At 35.6% G+C, this 20,434-nt stretch overlaps 1 protein-coding gene across 6 annotated transcripts in view; it reads left to right on the top strand.

The window, feature by feature from the left end:
- The window catches only part of LOC113505767 (sterile alpha and TIR motif-containing protein 1), a 52,974-nt gene that overhangs the window by 27,847 nt on the left and 4,693 nt on the right, over positions 1 to 20,434 (top strand). Inside the window, exons 1-5 of one of the 6 annotated variants that reach the window (XM_026888595.1) lie at positions 571 to 1,075; positions 5,022 to 5,078; positions 15,470 to 15,625; positions 18,544 to 18,734; positions 19,083 to 19,536. In XM_026888595.1, coding sequence (XP_026744396.1) covers positions 998 to 1,075; positions 5,022 to 5,078; positions 15,470 to 15,625; positions 18,544 to 18,734; positions 19,083 to 19,536 — 936 coding nt within the window. In that variant the 5' untranslated portion in view covers positions 571 to 997. Of the gene's footprint in view, positions 1 to 570; positions 1,076 to 5,021; positions 5,079 to 10,872; positions 11,079 to 15,469; positions 15,626 to 18,320; positions 18,467 to 18,543; positions 18,735 to 19,082; positions 19,537 to 20,434 lie in introns of those variants that run through there. The other 5 variants (XM_026888579.1, XM_026888603.1, XM_026888611.1 and 2 more) reach the window with 5 other exon arrangements.

Consider the following 20,434-nt stretch of genomic DNA (forward strand, 5'->3'; position numbering starts at 1 on the left):
GATTCTGCCTTCGATAAGAGGAAAATCGCATCGTACCAAATTTAGAGTTCTTTGTCTAAAATCATTGCCATGTTTGCTTGTTCCGTAAAAAAAATGAAACGAAAAAGAGGATGTTTGAATGGCAGCTTCTGTGTTACTGCGACTCGATCATGATATATAATAACATTAGGTATCTAGTTCTCAAGCCGGTTTAACAAAAGTATATACATATACCTTCTAACATAACGACAAAACACCTTTATTTATAAACATATAAAATGTTGATTTAAATAATGATATCTAAATCTGAACGTACTAATACTAGTTCTAATGTTATTATTATAAGTATCGTTAATATAATATATGTACTATATGTAACGTGTGTGCCATGCATACTGTGCTATACATACCCACTATGCCATGGTTATGTAATGTGTGTGAGACCGGTGAGACGCGCGTATGCTATCACTTTCTACGCATCCGCTACACGCAAGTGCGAGCGAGACAACTGTGCGGGCGGGGTGAGTACCTCCGGCTGAATTAATAAAAGCAACTGTTGAACGCAGCGAAAATTCAGTTAGAAAAGAAACACCGCGCGGCGTCCCGTACAACGTGGCTCATAAACAATCGCGACGAGGTTAAGATGTGACAGCGATACTGTATGAGTGCTTCGAATAATGTTTTAATGTTGTTTTATATTATGTACGATCGAATTTAGTTGCCAGTAGGAGCGTAAGAGACAGACCGTCGCGACATCGGCGGTGACGTGGACGCGTCGCTCGCCTCCAAGGATTAAAAGTTTATTGTGTCGAAAAGCAAGTCAAACAAAAACTTTTGTGACGATCTCATTACTTACGAGACGATTGTAATCATAAAGTGTTACTATCAATTGACTCTAGCGTTGAAACACGTGATTATCGAAAACTCTAGAATATACAAGAAGATATACATATTCTTAATATATTACTCGTTTTGGGTAGTGTTTGCTCGACCCGTATTAAGTGTTTTTGGCCAAATTATGGTTGTGACGAAGGTCGATAATATGGCCTCATACTCCACATACACGGGAAAACCGAAAATATTTTTTCCAAAGAAGGTAAGGCGCTTTTCTTTTGTTATCATTCTAGTCTGAGTGTACATTCAAACGACGTGGTAACTGATAGCAAAACGCAATATAAACAAACACGGTATTGACTTTATAATTATTCAGTATACTCAATTATAATTAAAGTCGGCAAGTTTAATACCTAGTTAATAATCATACTTGTTTAGTTATTAAATGAGTTTCTGTAACATAGCGCTATGAACTGAAATCCGCTTGTGTTCGTACAATTTATTAAATGGTTATTTATTATCCATTGTGAAACTTAGTTTAAGTATACTTTAATATTACGTATTTTATGATTTTGTGAAACATACATTTTTAATTAAAAACTCTACAATGTATTTTTTTGATGCACGGGAGCAGTTCTTTAAGAACATATTCCTAAATATTATTATAAAACAGGTAAACATTCCGTAATTACATTATTGAAAAGATTAATTCTATTCTAAGGAAAAAAAAATGTTTTTTAACAAACGATAACGCAAAAAATAATAATAATATATTTTTTAACTATTTAAAATAACAAACTTGACACAATCTATGGCAATACGCAGAATTAACTGTATAGTGTAGGCACAGTAATCATCAATCGAATGATAATATAATATTTCACGTAAGCTATGATTCAGTTAAAGTGTAAGTCGGTCCACTAAGCCGACCTACTTTAGAAATATTCACATTTTAGCCTTCACTCGGATTCTCGGTAATGGCAACAGACCATTGTTTGTTTAGTAAGATAGTTCACCAATATCACGATTCGCAACGTTCATATGTTTAAGAAGAAACACTAACATATGCAATAGGTACACAATATTTGCGTATTTCCTGTTCCAAATTAAAGTTTTTAATTTTCTACACGCTCTTGTTCACACGCAGCATCCGTGTTCGTTCGACATACTGGTTATTACACAAGGTCCCCAGTGCAATATCTGTGACCTACAAATGCACTGAGTCGTCAGATTGAACTCACTGTAGGCGCTGTTAAGGACTAAATTCTTCCAACGCACATGCAGGTCAAAGGGTAAAATCATTCCCACATCTGGGCAAACTTACGAAACAAATGAATGTAGGCCTTGTTGTGGTAATGTCAAGAAATTAAATCGTTATTAAATGTAGTTTCCTTTTATATGACCGCGCTCTCTGATAAGAGGCAACTGCGCGTTCACATCAGACCTCCGTATTACTATATGGTATAACATTAACTGCAGTCTCGCCAAGTATGGCATAAATTATAATTGATTGCCTTCTATATAGGTCATGGTTGCCCTTGCTAACTGGAGATATTAATCACAGTACGTAAAATAAAAATTATCTGTTACTAATTAAACCCACCCACAAATGCTTCATAATCTTGCGTAACCTTAAAACACGACTGTTTTTCCATTGATATGAAGAGAGTCAAATAAAAAATGTTATTCCATATTGAATACTTTTAGATTCTTTGATTACCGTTTATTCTACCTATATGCGAATACAGGTAGGTGTCAAAAACAATCACGTGCTATGTTTAATAGCGAGAATTTTTGGGGAGAAGTAATTAAATCCCTTTCCAAAAAAGGCTTGTGGGAATCATGGCAAATGTGTTTATAAGCGTGAATCATCTGATACTGCCAAAAATCTTTGTTATTTAGCTGATATTTTTTGCCTTACCTTGTGTAAGAGAAATTCCTGACGAATTCCCCACGTCGCATTATGGGCGTGCACAATGAAGGGAATGCTGTCTGGGGTCCGTAAGGGAACAAAAATGTGGTAAGGAATGCACCGACCATCTTCCTGGCAATACCGTGGATTTTATTAAGCAACAACGCAATACATTAACGCATCACTTCCCACGCAGTAGATATAACCTTTCCGGTTTTATTTATCACATCGATTCGTCATATAGGTATGTAGTATACTCGTGAAATAATTACTTTACAAATGATAATAACGGACTATGTCTGTTTCCTGTTTAAGAAAAAACGTAATCAGTGTCATTTGTGCAACGAACGTGATTTTCCGGCAGTCGGTAATTCTTGTCTTTGTATGGACATGAAGTGCATAAATGTATTAGTGCTTTAATGTCAACTAAACAAAAGAAGGATGGTAGTTTCGATGTGATCAAAAGTGATTGCATTCAACAAGTGAACTTTCCTCGGAGGAAGCGGCGGTGGGCGCCAAAAATAGCGTTTCCGTCGAACACAGAGCTCTCTTAAGTAGGAAGTCGACTAACACTCGACGGTCGACTTTTCCGGCCGCCTACAGCTGTCTCGACGCTTATTGAGTTTACAACGCACTTATGAGCTGCAATGTGCCTACGCATCGTCTCTTAAGCTGAATTAAATTGCTCATACTTTAAAATCATTGCCCATTAGAGGATTCATTCATTCTGTCTGTTTCGAAGTAATGCGATCTTTATACATTGATGTCTGTGATCGTGTAACAGGTACTCTGCGTTACGTAACGACAAAAAATTGTGTTTGTCTTTTATGGCAACACACTGGGTTCAATCTGTAGGGATGTAAGCCGACGGTAGTTGTATAAAATTCAGTTCTGCATGACGGCAAATTGATTTTGCTGATAACAGTGGTAAAACCAAAATGTACGCTTCTAAGAGAACGTAGGTAGAATATTTATCGCAAGATTATGTCGCTGCATTTGCGTAGGTTGAAAATATGTATAAAACCAAATAAGGAACTCAACATGGCAACGCATACTTTTCCGCTGAACTGAGAAGTATCCCAACTTTTTCATTTATTTTGGCGTGATTATTAAGCAAATTAATGTTCTAAAAACTTTAGAGTAACTTACAGTTTTATCTATGATGTATATGAAGTTTACTAAATTGCAAAATTTCTGTGTTCAATATTTTTATCACTCCTTATGACTCTTTTTTTTCTGTCCTGTCCTATGTTTGCTTGTGGAAAAACGCCGACAAGGTCCTTTAGACACAGTTTACTTTCTATCTTAATGATTATCAAGAAGTGTCCGTCTGCCTAATAACTTAAATCTTTTTAACAAAAGGCTAATGAGCTGTTTATTACAATGCAGTCAACTAACGCGTGATTCCTTAAGTAGTAATTCTCAGAAAAGATTTCTTTTCATCCTTTATTCATTGTTGTATTATCCTGAATTGTAGATGAACTTTCGAACACGCGTTTTGTATATCTATTTTACGGTATTTAAGCGTGTTTAACACAATCTAAAACGTGTTATATAGAGCTTCAGTATATAATAAACATTAGCAGGTAAACGAACTATGAGTCACGTATTCAGAAATATTTTGTTGAGTCATTTCACGACAGATGAGTAAACGATCTCCCTTAACCCTGATATCGGTAAATAAACAATTGTATAATCGATTTATTATAATTCATTACGTAGAATTATGCGTTTTAAGAGTAAGGATAAGACTTGTCCATGAATTGTTTACCAACAAATTGATGACCACATTTTGTCTTTTACTTTAGCTCTTCTAATACTAAAGAATAAGAATATTTTGGAACACTTGAAAACAAATATAACTCCGGAAATATGTTCACAATAACTAATAATTTTTCAAATAAACATTAATACTTATGAAAAACCGACTCGCCTTTGTTACGAGTTGTATCATTACCATATTATGTTCCAAATATCCTTCACGTGCGTGTACCAGCGAACATTCTTTATGATACTTGCAAGCTTTCCTAAATGAGACGTAAAACAAAGGGCCATAAACAAGGGTCTTCCCCATGCAGAAAGTTATAACGCGCAATTTCCAGCTCCCCTCATGAAAGATGGCATTGAAAGGGAATCTTGAGCCTGTGTAAGCTTCGTACAAAAATTGTTGCTATTCATTTCGTAGGTACGATAGGAAAGTGACTCTACTTCTCGATCCACTAACACCTTTCATTATGTAAACAATGTTTAATAAATAATGTAGAGCTACATACTTATAATGTATTATTGTCGGCAGGTACGTTCGGAGGAGTCCCTTCTTGCTCCAGAAACGACAACAAATAGTGCACGATGGGTACGTTGGCTTTGTAATATTAGGTGGCGGGTATTTCCTAGTCAGTTAGCAATACCTTGGTTGGTATGAAAGGTGTTATTTTTAACCAGTAACGTTTGTTTTAAATGGCATGACTCCGGCGCTAACAATAGTAAGACTGTTATTGTAAAGGGGTATTATGCATTATTTAAATGGCTGATGTTTAACTTAAAGTAGATTGTTTTACTTTGTTTCGACCGATTAGAAAAAACACATATTCAGGTGGAGAGTCAAAATATGAACGAATGAAATATCAATGGACTTATTTACACAGTACTGTTGGACGGACTGAAACCTGCTAAACAAAATCCCACTTGACTGACTGACTACTGTTAGATAAAATTAGACTTATTAATAATTTAATTATTTTGGTTTATGAAACTCGATTCTTGTGAATCGTTGTATACTGCGAGTATGTATATTGACTAAACCGGTTTTTGTTTAGTCGGGCCGGTGAATAACATATTATACGTCGAGCATACCTCAGTAACGTGTGCTGTTGCCGCTGCGTCACTGCGCAAACACATGTGTGATGGGGCTCGCGGCCACGGCGCATGCGCGACGCCCCACCACGCTGCGCATCGCTATTTTACACATACGTAGACATCACAAACCTTTGCATGCATTGTTGCTACAAACTAATGTGTTTTAACAGTTCGGTAACATACATGTGCTCTTTAAAAATTGTTGGAACGGAAGAAATGGTAAAAATAATGAATCTGCCAAAAAACATGCTCGTTGTTTGATATTCTGTCGGCTTGTAAAATCCAAATATATCTTATAAAGGATAGAGGGTACTAGAACATTTCTATCAAATATCACGTTAATTGTGAAATTAGGGTAACCTCAGCCGGCGTCAAAGTAATGTTACTAATACGGATATAGAAGAGACAAGCTGCTCTACGCCGTGTATTGCACTATCACGCTTCCACAACCATAATAATATTACTTTAATGCAATTATAATCATAAATCTTTTATAAATACACTTAAGAATTAATCTTATCATTTTATTATAAAAACCAAAACCGTAAACTAGCATATACTCTAGACTGAACTACAAATCAAGACATTTTAAATCATGTCACTTTATCTTTAAAAGCATGTTAGTTACAGTTGTTGCGAATAAAGTTTTATGAAATACATGTTACGGTATCATCAAAGCTTTCCCAGTTTGATGAAGAGTGTATTTTACTGATTGTTTTGCAGGGGCTCATCCCCTTAGTCTGGGGTGCATATAGAGTGGCGAAGAGTGATGGCATCTATTTTAATAAGGGTAGCCGAACCCCTGTTTAATAAGCTTCGATAGCAACCTGCTCGGCATGTTTTTGTTTTGGATAAAAGACTTGCAATCACAGGAGGCGGAACCTTCTTTGGATAGAGCCCACTTTCTGTGGTGGTGGTGATTTTCCTCTTACATCCACGAAAGTTGAGAAAGTATTAGCAATCACCACATTTCCCTTGGATCCGCATAGTCTTAGGTACCGCAGACTGAACCTATTCGTAGCGTAGACTTAACCCTAATGTAATGTAATGTAATGTTATTGATCGAACTCAGGTGTTCTCTTAATGTTTAGTCAAACCTGGAGGAAATGAATTAATAAACCTAAAATTTACCTAATAATATTAGAACAGCAGACGAGTTCTAAATTACAAAAATAAATGAATCCATACGATCTAGAGGAAATCCCAGCAACTGTAAGTTAAAAAAATAACAAAAATATTCGTTCGATTGCTGCATAAAGATTAATATAATAATCAGTTGATAAATAAACAATGTAGTAATTTAATTCGGAACTTTGTGTTTAATATAAAGATAAGTAGAATGTTTTGTGGGTAGGTATAAAACATATTTTCCAATCCAGTTGTCTCCACTCAGATAATGATTGTACATTGATACGATGATGCCATTCAACATTATATTAAGTAATATCAATGACTGCATGACTTCATCTATTTTTTCTTAAATACTAATTTGAAATTTTTATCCTTTACCATCATCGACCGACCAAACTACATATGACTCATACGAGCTCTTAAATACATAGTATTATTAGTATTTTATCATAAAAGGTATTTATACTAAGTATGTAGTTGGAATGTCTTAATGAGACTGGTGACTAGTTTTTTTTTTTGGTCCAAAAAAGCGATATCAAAAAGGTAGAGTCGATAAGATTGATTTCATTAATAATTATTATTTTAAATAATTAAAAGAATTATCTACTTCATTTAATAATTTATTTACATAGGATATCAATTCGTTGGAATAAGCTTTCCAATCGTGCTAATATTCGTGAAAGTCCTACTAAGGCGAACAGGATGTACTGTGAGTCATAGCTGGTTGTAATCGGCGCGCGCGCAGGTAACGTCTACTATACTTATGTGCCGTAATAACAATATGTATGTAGTGTGATAAGCGGCCACGTGAACCTATGACTCAGCGAATGACTCTCAACATCATTATGTCAATCGCATAATTTATGCGAAAGAAAATGAACCATTTTTTTACTCTCAATCGAGTTTATTCAACTCAAATTAAAAACAATATGACTTTCTATCCGAAATCCCAGGAAAGGGAAAAACATATTGAAAGATAAAAAATAATGTCACGTGAAAATAAAGTCCTAAGAACAGCAGTGGGACATAAAAAATGGGGATGATGAAGTTTTAACGGTAACTAAAATTTAGAAAAAGTTATCATCATTGTACTAAAGGAGAGAAAAATATTCATAATTGAGGAGAATACATCTTGATAAAACCGTATGTTGATACCTGAATGATCACATCTTATCACGTAACTGTCATTGTAGTTCTTGGTTTTGTGATGCTTTGATAATAGAGGCTTGTCAAAGATGAGTAATTGATAAGTGTACGGAACTCCAGACCGTCAAAGATATTCTATAGTAATCTATTCAGCTGAGGCATTATAATGGGAAATCGAAGAACAAGCTTCTTTGTCGCGTTAAAACATGAGGTAATCCGGGCCCTAATTCTGCTATTTAAAATGGCCGATAAATTAATGAAATTTGGCTTAAAATGACAATTTTCGTTTTATCTTAAGCATTTTTCTACACAATATTTGGAAATTCAGTGTGGGACGCTAAACTAAAGGTCAATATAATTAAGTTTCCATTATTGTATCCGCAAAATGCTTAGGAGAAAAGGAAAAATTTGTAATTTAATTCAATTGCCATTCATTCATCCGCCATTGTAAAATAGCAAATTCGGGGCCCAGGTCTCAATGATTTATAAATCATTGGCAAAAGCAGTCAGGCAACAACAAACAATATTTATTTCTCGACTTTTTTATTAACACCACTCGTGCTTATCATAAGACATAATCGCTGAAGATATTTGCAATCTAATTGTTTGTTTTCATAATTAGGTAAACTGATAAGCGCGGCTAATGAAACGAAACGATTAATTCTAAATGCGGAAACATCAAAGATGATCTTATTTACTAGTTAAACGCGTAGATACTTGCAAACGAATGGGATTATAAGGTTTTTTACTTGAAGATGGCGAACATAAATTGGACAATAATGAAATCTTGAAAAGTATAAATAAAAAGACACACACTAAAAGATGTTACCGTTTTAGATGGAGCTATTACATGTAGTAATATGCAGTGCTTAATACTGATTATGTTAAAGCAAACCTCATACATCAATTTTACTTTATTTTATAGTTTTACTTTTTCACCTCAGTGTTAAGGGTTGTCCCACCCTAACGTTAGCTGCTACTCGCCTTTAATATTTTTTACACTAGAAATTTAAATGGCAAAATAGCAGTTTGCTAGTCGGGTGAGTGATATAAAAAGACATAAAAATATATTACAGCACTGACTATGATCTCTTGAAGATTACTCTGGAAAATGTAGCATAATACACCTAAGCAGATATAACTCATATACATATAATAATTTCCCATATCTTTGAAAGAAGTATGTTTTTTAACACGTATTCCGAAATACAATGTTTGTTATTAAACATCAGGTTTGCTCCACTAGTTCGCGTATGTCAAACGAAAATCACTTATGAATGAAGCTATTATGATGTTAGTCATATGCCTGTGAAATGGTTACGATGTACGCACAAGTGCATAATACTTGATGACTCAATTTTCTTATAGTATCGTCATTGTTTTTCTATATGTAATTCCTAATAACTCCTAATAGCGGAATTACTGTCTCATTAAATAAAAAATTAATTAGTTACCTACTTAAACATTTAAAAAGTGGGTTTATTTACATAAAAGGCTTTTCATGAAAGTTTAGTGACATACATTTTGTGTGACTTTTGAATATTTTAAGCCTGTTTTCTGATTAATTACTTTTAGTAAGTACATAATCACAAATGGTCATTTTGGTATTTATTTGGCTCTACAATCTACATTTATTTTGTAGCGAATGTTATGCAAAGCAATATTTTATTTTTTTATCGTTTTTAGTACGATAGGGACAAATTCAGCTATGTTTATCGGTGGAATTATAAATAAATTTGACCTGAGACAAATACAGTTATTGCGGAAAGGAACAGGAATAAAACCTAGTTATTATTATTTGTCATTGGATTAAACCACACATAATAATTCCGAGAGATGAATAAGGTATTACTCACAAATTTTGTAAATTTAATACAGTGGTCCGAGTCGAATCGCATACATTAGCTTTAAGTATAAACTAAAACGTATAGGCAAGTCATTTGCAGGAATTGTGAATCATAATCTTTACTGCTTTCAAGAAATAATTGACGGAATTTTAAAACGAAACAAAGGACGTTCTAATTCTTTTAAAAATTATAATTTACTTAAGGAGTCTTAATCTTATAATAACTTAAAGACCTTGTGTTAATTTTAACAAAAGAAAGAGCGGTTTGTATTCCTTTGTTATCTGTTCGTAGGGTTTAAGGTTATTATAATCCCGGTAATGTTTAGTTGATATTTTTGTATAGTTGTTGTGAATAACTCGTGGCATATATAGGGCAGCGTGGGTGCAAAATGAATAACTCAAACAGTAAATTGACGTTATTCAGATAGACTGAAATTATCGCTTAATGAAAAACATTAAGGCCCATTTAAGGTTATAGCGATTCAATTTAATGATTCCATTTAAATGGACAGTGCCATAATAAATTATTCACTGTCATCATCAAATAGATGAAATCGGTATTTGAAAGGAAATCAGATATATAATATTCGTTTAATTATCTGTGCCGATGATTCGTTGTACGAGTAGCTAGCTGACATTGAAAGGTCGTTGACTTATAACGACGGACGACAGAAGTGGCTCCCTTCCCTTGCTGAGCTTTTTTATAACATAATCTATTGTACGTTATATTTCAGAAGCGTGTCAAATTACGAACCAGTTTGCAAATATAAAAAAAAGAACTTAAGTAAAAATATTTCACTCTCTTTATCACTTCCACCTTTTATCCTCATTGTGTTGATTTAGCGATGTTTTTCCTTTGTATTCAGTTTAAACTTGTAGCTTGTAAGTGAGGTAATTTTAGATTAAGCTGCTTTAAAAGTTATGCGAGTTGGCCGAATGGGCAATACTAATCCCTACAATAAAAACTGACAAATGTTAATTTTGATCGATGTTGATAATATATGGGAGAAGAGACTGATAAGACCAAGTTTTTCATCAAAGTTGTCCGTGAGGCGGATGCAAAGGTCTGTGGGTGTAGCCCCCTTCCCCGCGCCGCTCTCGACTCGCCCATTCTAATTAGCCCATTGTGGTCGCCAGTTAAAGTTTGCGGCCGGCCGGCCGGCAGTCACGCCGGGTCCACCGCCAGAGACGCACGTACCCCCGTACCAAGTTCATAGAGACTACACGCGACTGTGATGACGATAAGTGATCGACAGTGCTCTCCGTTGATAACGGCTAACTTTATCTCGTTTCGGTAATACCATTATGTGAATTTAACCGTCAGACAGACATTTTAGTCAAAGTTATTTGTGTTAGTTGTTGGCGCAGTACAAGGTAAAGCCATTATGATCTACTCGTATACTGTTAAAACTGGGACTATTGTACGGCTATCAGCGGATACAACAAATCCATTTTCTAAGTAGGTATGCACTGACTGACTCTTGCTAAAGTACTTCGTGCAATAGCTTGCTATTACTTACGAAAAGAAAAATGAATATAAATCGCTGCTAATTAGCTAGAATATATTAAAATCTTGATTGGTTGTTAAGAGTAAATTGATCTCGTATTAACATATCTCGTAAATATATAATAACTTGCTACAAAAAGTGTATGATGTGTATTTGACATCGATATTTATTAAGCTTGTCTTACAATAGTGAGTAAATCTTTTAACTAATTGATTATGGGCATGCATTTAACACCAATTGTGGTTAATCTTTACTAATTAAGTAATAGTCGTGCATTTAATACGGAGGAATATTAATTAAGTAGTAATTCGTGATTAAAGTACATTAAAGCCGTAACAAAAAATATAATCCCTAAAAAGAGTCAATCTGAGGATGTTTTTCATGTCAGGCTTATCGGCTAAGTGCTCCTAGAATTAGTCAAATCTTAAAATGTAAAGCGAATTTCTTTTACAGTAAATAAACAATATTGAGTATTAACATAGTATCAATAAATAATGTCCATTAACAGTTAACCTTTAGTTTGAGTGCATTGGAATTCAACGACAGATTCAAATCTGCCTGCATTCAGCACAGGTATGCGATTAAGTAGCATGCACAGCCATAATGTTTATTATGTAATAAAGCTCCCTTGTTTTCCCTATCATGGCACATACGAAATGATTGTGCATACCAAACTGACCTTCGGTAATAATGCTCCTTGATCGGCATGCAACGGTCACTGCAATGTGCTGCATCTGGCATTAGCCAGAACATTAAGGTGCATTATAAATGTCCGGTGAACTGTGCATAGAAACTTGACGTCAATTGCCAACGACATAAGCTCCAGTTTAGCGTATTCACTTAGTCGCAGTGCCGAGAAAATAAAATCAATTTCAAAATGCAGAATAGTTAGCCGTGAAAGCTGTTCGCAGAAGTGTGCACTGTACGCAGTGTACGCGGTGTACGTGATAGCCATAGGCATTTCGGTATTATTTTCCTGCTCATTAATTTCTATATGCTGTACGTACGTATTAAGTTTTGTTTGTTTCAACCTGTATTGTTTATCTTTATGAGGATACGGCTATTAATTGGTATTAAAACTAAATAAGCATACATTTTTCTAGCAGAGAATTACTTTGATACGAATTTCGCATATTGTTCAGAGTTTACTCATACTTAATAGTAATCGCTATGCATGCGTAAAAAATAATAAACAGCAAATATTATTTACCCATAAAATATGACTTTATGAATGTAGGTAATATTCTTTGAGAAATATTATATGTATACGTCCAAACAATAGGAGTTAAAACAATTACAGATACAATACGGAGCATGAATGCCAAACGGGTCGTTAGCTCTACATCAACGTTAGATAGCAGTGCAAATTACTATTAGCAGTTATCTAACACTGGTTTTCAGCTGGTAACAATATTACTACACATTTAATACTATTGTAAGGGAAAAAGTTTTTACTTTAAATAATATTAATAAAGAAAAAGATAGTATCGCAGCTACACTGATGTAAAATTTTACATTTACCGAAATGTTCTTCGATTTATTGGGTGAATAAACCTAAATGTTTGCATTAAAATTAATGATTACTGTTTTAAAAAAATGTATTGTCGATTGGTTGAAGTGGAATGTTAAGCAATTTTTGCTAATAGTCGAATGATAAAAAAAACTCTGAGCAATTTCTTTTCTTGGGCTATACTATGCCCTCATTTTGCCGCCCTGTCAAAGGCGGAGAGGTGAATAATAAACTGTTAGCGACTAGAACTACCGAAGTGACACCCTCCCCTTAAACCTGAGACCACAAGAACACGATACAAACTATCTCAAACCTCAACCAACCACAAATTTAGGAGTGTCAGGATGTCAGGAAATCATTTAGAATCCTCTTAACTATCAACGATTCACAACGAAGCGAAGAGACTATCTATTTTACTGCAATTAAACGTAATATGAAGTATCTACAATAAAATATACTTAAATAGTAACAAAATGTGTGCTTTCCGAACTAGCATTTCTGGTTTTGGGCCCTAGTAGCTCCTATAGCCATAGTGCCCATATAGTAACAGCAACGAATATACAAAACTAATTTCACAAAATTAATGATCTTCTTTGTTCTAATTTATCTGCCTTAATCACTATTACCAGTTTCAAAGTGTAAATAATTTTCTATTGAGGCAAAAATAACAATTTAAGTGATGCTATAACAATAAAAATACAGTATGTAATAGTAACAGAATACCTCGTAGCAAATAGTATGATATCACTAGACTTATCTAACCTAGAGCAGATTGAGATCGTTTAACGTGTAGGAATGGCACCACTACAAAGTAAATATGTATTTATCTTATTCCAAGAAGTTCCACCAATCAAAGTATGTACTTGTGAACTCGTTTTAACTTTAAATATTGCAATATACTACTTTGCTACTATCTACATCCAGTTTTAAACGAAGTCGACAACTGGCTGTCTTAAATATTCATCGCGAGTATAAAACAGACGTTATTTATTAAGTTATTGCAATACGAATCTCTATTTACTAAAAGCTCTGTATTACATGTATCAGGCAATAACGAAATTGTTATCGCTATCAATACGCATGAAATTCTTTTATCAGCGTTTGCTTTAGTACTCGGCGTGACGCAAAATTGATATTCAAAACATCAAATCAGTGATCTAATTGCGTAACAGATACTATGTAAATAACGATTACAATGATGCATCTCTGGAACTGTGACGACCTTTCCGCGAAACGTGAGTCATTTGCGGACCACAATTGACCTGTTATGTATAAGTTGAATTGAACCACTTTTTTGCATCGGCATTAGTCATCGAGACACGCGATGAACGCTTCAGGCCAAACAGGCATCATCAATGAAAATACGTAACGGCTATGACAAGACAAGTGTAAAACGTTATATTTTTCTGTCCAACAAAAACGATAAGCTATACTTCTGCAGCAATGAGTGATGTTGTTTAGAGTACTAAATAAGTAGAACTGTAACTAACAGTCTTGTTTTTTTCTTTACAAAATTCAGTATGATTGTCTAATATTTGTTTTTAATGTATGTTATAATGTAAATAGAAGTTGTGTACCTAAGACGCGTGATGACGGCGCGCCGGCCGGCGTGCCCATGACATCAGCACCGTCCGCGTCACCGCGCGTCATCCGATGCGAATCTCGTAGTTTCTCCACATGATAGGTTAATCATCGCGGTGTCACAGCCAATCATCGACGTTATCATTATTTAAATCTTATGTTTATGCGAATGATAAATTAGAACAGCCTTATATATGGCAGATGACGTTACAATTCCAGCGATTCGATGTTACGCAATCCGATACCTGTTTTACTGATATTTTAGACTAGGTGATTCTTACAGATTTGCTTTAATTCAAAAATACATTCCATTTCATTTTCTAATCGAATAAATCTTAGTTTTTTTTTTAATTTTCTTCATGTAGCGTCTCACTTCTGATCTACTTTTAATAAGGTCACAACAATTAGAACATTGGAGCTATTAAGTATGAATCAGAACTTTTATTTTTAATTAGAATCATTACGTCCTATTGGAGAGAAAAAATCCACTGGTTTTAAATTGAAGCGGACAACAAAAACAAATCCAGTTGAATATTTTGAGAAGCATCAGCTCAATTAACCCAAATATAGGTACTGAAGATTTGTTAACCAAATACCCATTGACAAGTATGAGAGTTGACTATTATATTTTGACATAGGCAAAACTAAACAATCTACGGCACGGATGTATCGTAGGCGGCCCCATCAATATGCGTCGAGCATGTCTTTGCGTTCGACAATCAGGCGCGTGAGTCGAGTTTCTGATTAATAGCGCTGCCCTCTTACCGGACTATCCGATGAGTCACGCATTGATATTACATTACACCGTCAATGGGTCCTTTGACCTTATTCAACGGGTTCAATAAGTGCAGTCAATTGTCCTTGTGCTGATTTTGCCGTAGCGTTCCTAGAACAACAATAAAGTTGGCCTACGATTGTAATAAAGCAATCTGCAGTCATTAGAAACACTAAACCTGTACCTTTTAACTTTCCGATGTTTAAATATGATGGAGAAGCGGCTTCAGATATTTATGCCTTCAAGCAGCATACATAAGATTCACGATTTAGAGAACATATCAATAACCCAAACCGTAATTTTAATTGAGATAATTCCAATAAGACATAATTAGTTTACCATATCCATGTTATGCGTGACGTATCATTTAAAGCATTCTATTTTGTTACAGATTCCAGAGTTTTCTCTGGATGGGAACAGCAGTGTGAAACAGAACGGCAGCGCCAAAGACCTGGCTTCCGTGATGGAGAACCTGAAGAAAAGCAGCCTGGTTTCGCGCCAGAACCAATCGCTCAATGCTCAGGTCACCAGCTCTTCCTCACAACAGGTAGGATTTCTTTCCACAACGTTCACACAACGCCATCTAGTCTCAAACTAAGTGAAGCTTGTATTATGAGTACTAGACATCTGATAAACATAAGTACTTAAAATTCCTAAATAAATACATAATTAAAAATAAATTACACTTATATCACGCTCATCACACAAACATTTTTTTATGGGTACCTATGTGGTTTGTTATAATACATTTAGGGCCTTATTTCACAACATACTGGTACTTGTTGGCATGCATTCTAATTATGAATAGTCAAAACATATCCTGGAATCATTTTCAGAATGTTATCAAAAATTGTTCACAACAATATACATGTAGAAAATTATGACATTTGAACTTAAAAAACAGAGTCATTCACGTTGTCAGTAATAACAGATTAACCTTATGATACAAATAAAAAACAACTAAGACACAGTGAGTATCAAAGAGCCAATAGCAATTGAGCTCGAGTTCTCATACGGTAATCACAGAATTGACGCAGTATGGGAAGGTCAACTTATAGTAGGTATAAGTACGAAACTGAAGGTCACGCAAGAGGTCACCAGAACTGCAGTCTGTAAGGACTCGCAGTCACTGTAATAAACTATAACCACCATAGGAACCAAACATCGGCTGTCTCACGCTGCGACGTAGTCGACATCAACGGTGAACTACAAAAACAAACGCTTCAAATTTATGAGGTCGTTTACGAGAAGTAAAAAACTTTACCAAAAATACCTAAGTATTATAAAACAAATTTCTGAACACAATTTACACATTTATCTCTCGAGTTTGGACTTGCCCACTCTAGTCAAAATTGATAACATGACCTTATGACCTACGGTAAAACAACAAAGGAGTGTTTATCAAAACGATGCGTGAACATTTTTGTTTTATTTTATCCAAACAAAATATTTTTTTGTATTACATGAATAACCAAACTGCATTCAAATCTAATATAACAGATTTATCCCGTAATTTCTAGCAACACAAATAATTATAAGTATGTATGTCAAATCAAATTGAAAGGTACTATGATAGTTAGTTTATTATCATTCGGACATAACTATTAAATAACACAAAAGCGTGTGTCCCTCACCGTTTTCAAGCAAACACCGCCGCCGCGTGGAAAACACGTGTAAAACATAGTGCCACCGAAACTAGTCTGTTTACATTAAGACACAATTAATGTATGTACGATTTTAATCAACTGATATTAGATTCGATTGTATGAAATAAATTGTTAAAGTCACTACAATCTTGAAGCTCTTCCCGGATGAAAATCCTCATGGTATTTTGAATTTGTATATTTAATTTTAGTAAAACAACCGTTGGTAAATAAATCAAATCAGATTTAGAAATAGATTATATTTAAATCTACAGATAAAATCATTTTAGGAAATTCTGAACAGAATTTTAGGTTTAAATATAGACAGTGAGTTGTTTTAGCCTCGACCTCGGTTTATAAAACAGTGTATGTTTATTTTGAATTCGCCCAACGCGAGTTACGGGAAAAATAAAATTTTAACGCAAATGCGACTCAACGCCGCCGGCAAGATGTTGTATCTATTGTCGGTTCCACTAGCACAACGAGGTCGCCAGAATGCATAATTACGAAATTAGTTTGCCTTTGTTTCGGAATTAGCACGAATAAAACAAATGGCGGGATTATTATAGATTGCGACTAAAAGTGCTTGTTGAATGTACGAGTCGGACTACAGCCGTACCACTCTCAGAACAAAGACATTTCTTAGTTTCTTTAGTAAAAACAAAAACATAATGTACACGAGAGAAGTAGGTAGGTATCTGATCGGATATCAGCTGCGAGTGAATGTGAACTGACATAGTGGACCATTGGCAGGGAGCCAAGTGTAAAACGACATGTTGTAACGTAGGACGACAAACTACGTGATTTCACCACCCGCCCTAAGGGCCTCCTGTCACCTTATAACACGATTATGTCACTTGTCACACTAAACTACTTGTTTGTTAGACAGAACTGTCGTTCCACGAATACTTTTTTGTTGAAACTATTAATACTTAAAATAAAATGATAAAAAATCTGAATCAGCATCGATTCATGACACCATACAATCATTGCTTCGCCTTTAAAAAATCAATCTAAAATTAAGCATATCTTAAAATTCAATTTCGATACTGTTTATTTATTTTTTTGAAAATATATTTATGTACTGTACTCACAAGCGAATTGAGTGGAACTCCCACGCAATGAAATACAACCGTCGCTAACGGGTCTACAACATTCGGACCGTCAAGTACGCAAGAGGTTCAAGGGCATGATTTGTTGCATCCCGCCCGCCCACACACGCTGAATCATTTTTTCGCTTCTCAATCACAGTATTCAATGCCAAAATATGGTACTATTTTACGAAGTCTATTATAGTCAACAGTCATATAGCGTTCTGTGTATGTTAATTAAATAGTCATGATTTTATGAACTGCGACATGAATAGATTTCCTTATCGTATTATGATTGTGTGATTAAATTCAATTGTTTCAACGAAAACTCATTAATAATCCACTTAAGATTTAACAACCTTCACAAATAGATATTTTCATACAGATTAATAAACTTACCTACAACAATCAGCATTTTTTTTGTTCTTGTTCTAATATTAAAATGTTATTTTTACATATCTATTTTGTATAGCCCTGGCTTTATTTACTTCGTTCGTGTAGGTGCGCCAAGACGTGTGACGCCCAAACCAAAAATCTTTTCTAGCATTGGCACTGAACTCCTCCACACTCCTAGTCTAGATAACGTGTTGTAAGGAATAATACATAAGAGCCCGTGCTAGAAGAAATTGTTAAAATCTAAAATATTACATAAAGGTTAATTACTAATAGAGTAGTTTCTGTACCGTAATAGTTATGTACTTTGTAATCAGTTAAAATACTTGTTCTTATAGATGGTATCCAGCACGACTTCAAGCAGTGCGTCATCGAGCCAAAGGCTGCAAAGCTCATCGCAACGACTGGCGCACATGGCCACAACCGAGAGAAAAGCAAGTTCTATGAAGTCTGATTTAACTGAACTCAAAAGTTCTATTTCTGAAATGAAGAACCTTAGCAACTCCGCAGCGAAAAATTTCGGCCAAAGGTAAGTCGTTGAAGTAAGATGATTTTCTTTCGATACTATTTCTTATTTAAGAAAATCCATAACGTGCCAATTTTTGTTTGGTCAATAAGTGTTTAACACAGACGGTTTCCTGAGAACATTAAAGATTCTTTTGCCATTACCCACGAACCTGTACGAGCGAGCTCACCTGAGTGACCTTGGCTCTCCGCCAATTCCCACCCGCTGTTTCTCTACTCTATGTTTTCAGTACCACGCCGACAAACAATAGAAACAGTACAGTTTTCGTGTAACCCTTTTCGCGCGGAACTATAAGTAATTTCTTAAAAAGGTAATCAAGTTTTTAATTAATTTACAAAATAATTCTTCCAGATTTAGAAGTTCAATGGAGAACATAGTCGATCAAGATGATATGGGGGACCGGAATTTGCCCGTCATTCGAGATCTGAGTGAAATGGACGACATGGGTGATATGAGTGACATGGGTGAACTCTCAGGCGAAGGCCCATTAGTCACATTCCCAGAATCAGACACACCACCACCAATAACAGAAAAACCATCATTGTTATCCAGCAACACTGCGGTTGTTGGGGCTAATGCAGCTAGCAATGAGCTCAAATATAGTGCAGCACGGGTAACATCCGCAAGCTCAACCCGGGTCGTCGCCGATGGATACAGTGCTTCAAGATCTGCGTCTAACAGTACAAAAATGCGTCGAGTGCAGCATGGGGAATTACAATACGCCGAACGTAGCGCAGCGAGTGCATCTCACAGATTACTGCAAGCCGAGGGTCTTACCGCAGAACAAAATGCAGCATCGCTTCAAGTGAGTAATATTTACTTTTTACTACCAAGTGTAATTTATATTATACGAAACATTTAACAACAATCGGCGTGAATAAACCTTTTGAGAGTTAAGTTGTGGTACATAATTAATAGTTATTAAAAGTATAGTCGTCGGGCGGACAACTACCCCATTCGGGGCGTCTGGTAATATCGTCTGTGGAGCCAAAAAGGCGCGCCGAAGGACGTGACCTCGCGTGTATGCGACGATCGATATTGTAGAGAACCGCCTTTAGTGCTACCAAGCGCTCAGTACTGTGGGATTTCTTGCTACGATAACATCAAAAATGTGAACGTTATTTAAATTTACGCGATCGCCACGATTGCATGGTGTAACAGTATGGCTTCGCGTATCATCGCATGGACTGGCAGGATGCTGCGACGCGGAGGATCGCCTAAGGCGGTGAGCTCATTTATCTTCAGTCGCTTATCGCCGCAATAACTGAACCACGCTGCCCTCAGTCAGTGCCTGAACGTCGTGCGCGCGAGCACACGCGGAAGTCAATTATTGCGCGTGTGCGCACGAGTACTCGAATAGTCCGTTTTAAATTTAGAATCAGAATGTCTGCGGGAGGGGGGTCCGCCCCGTGGCCCGTACACCGCGGCGTCCTAGCACGCTTTCATCCGCAGCCGCAAAATCCTTTGGTGAGAGTACATTCCCTAGGAAAATTTCTAAGACAACCTCCAAAACAAGTGACGTGTGTACACAAACTTCCAAACTCACAGAATCCGCACGAATTTCATACGTTTGGCCAAAATCCAATAGAAACTCTAGTTTATAGGACGTACAATCCGAGTCGTGACGTGGTCTGTTGACCAGTATAAAAGTAGTTTTCATTCCGGGAGGAACGTGTAGTGATTTTATTAAAATACAAGCATGT

Source organism: Trichoplusia ni, chromosome 2, assembly GCF_003590095.1.
Source record: "Trichoplusia ni isolate ovarian cell line Hi5 chromosome 2, tn1, whole genome shotgun sequence".
Classification (NCBI taxonomy): domain Eukaryota; kingdom Metazoa; phylum Arthropoda; class Insecta; order Lepidoptera; family Noctuidae; genus Trichoplusia; species Trichoplusia ni.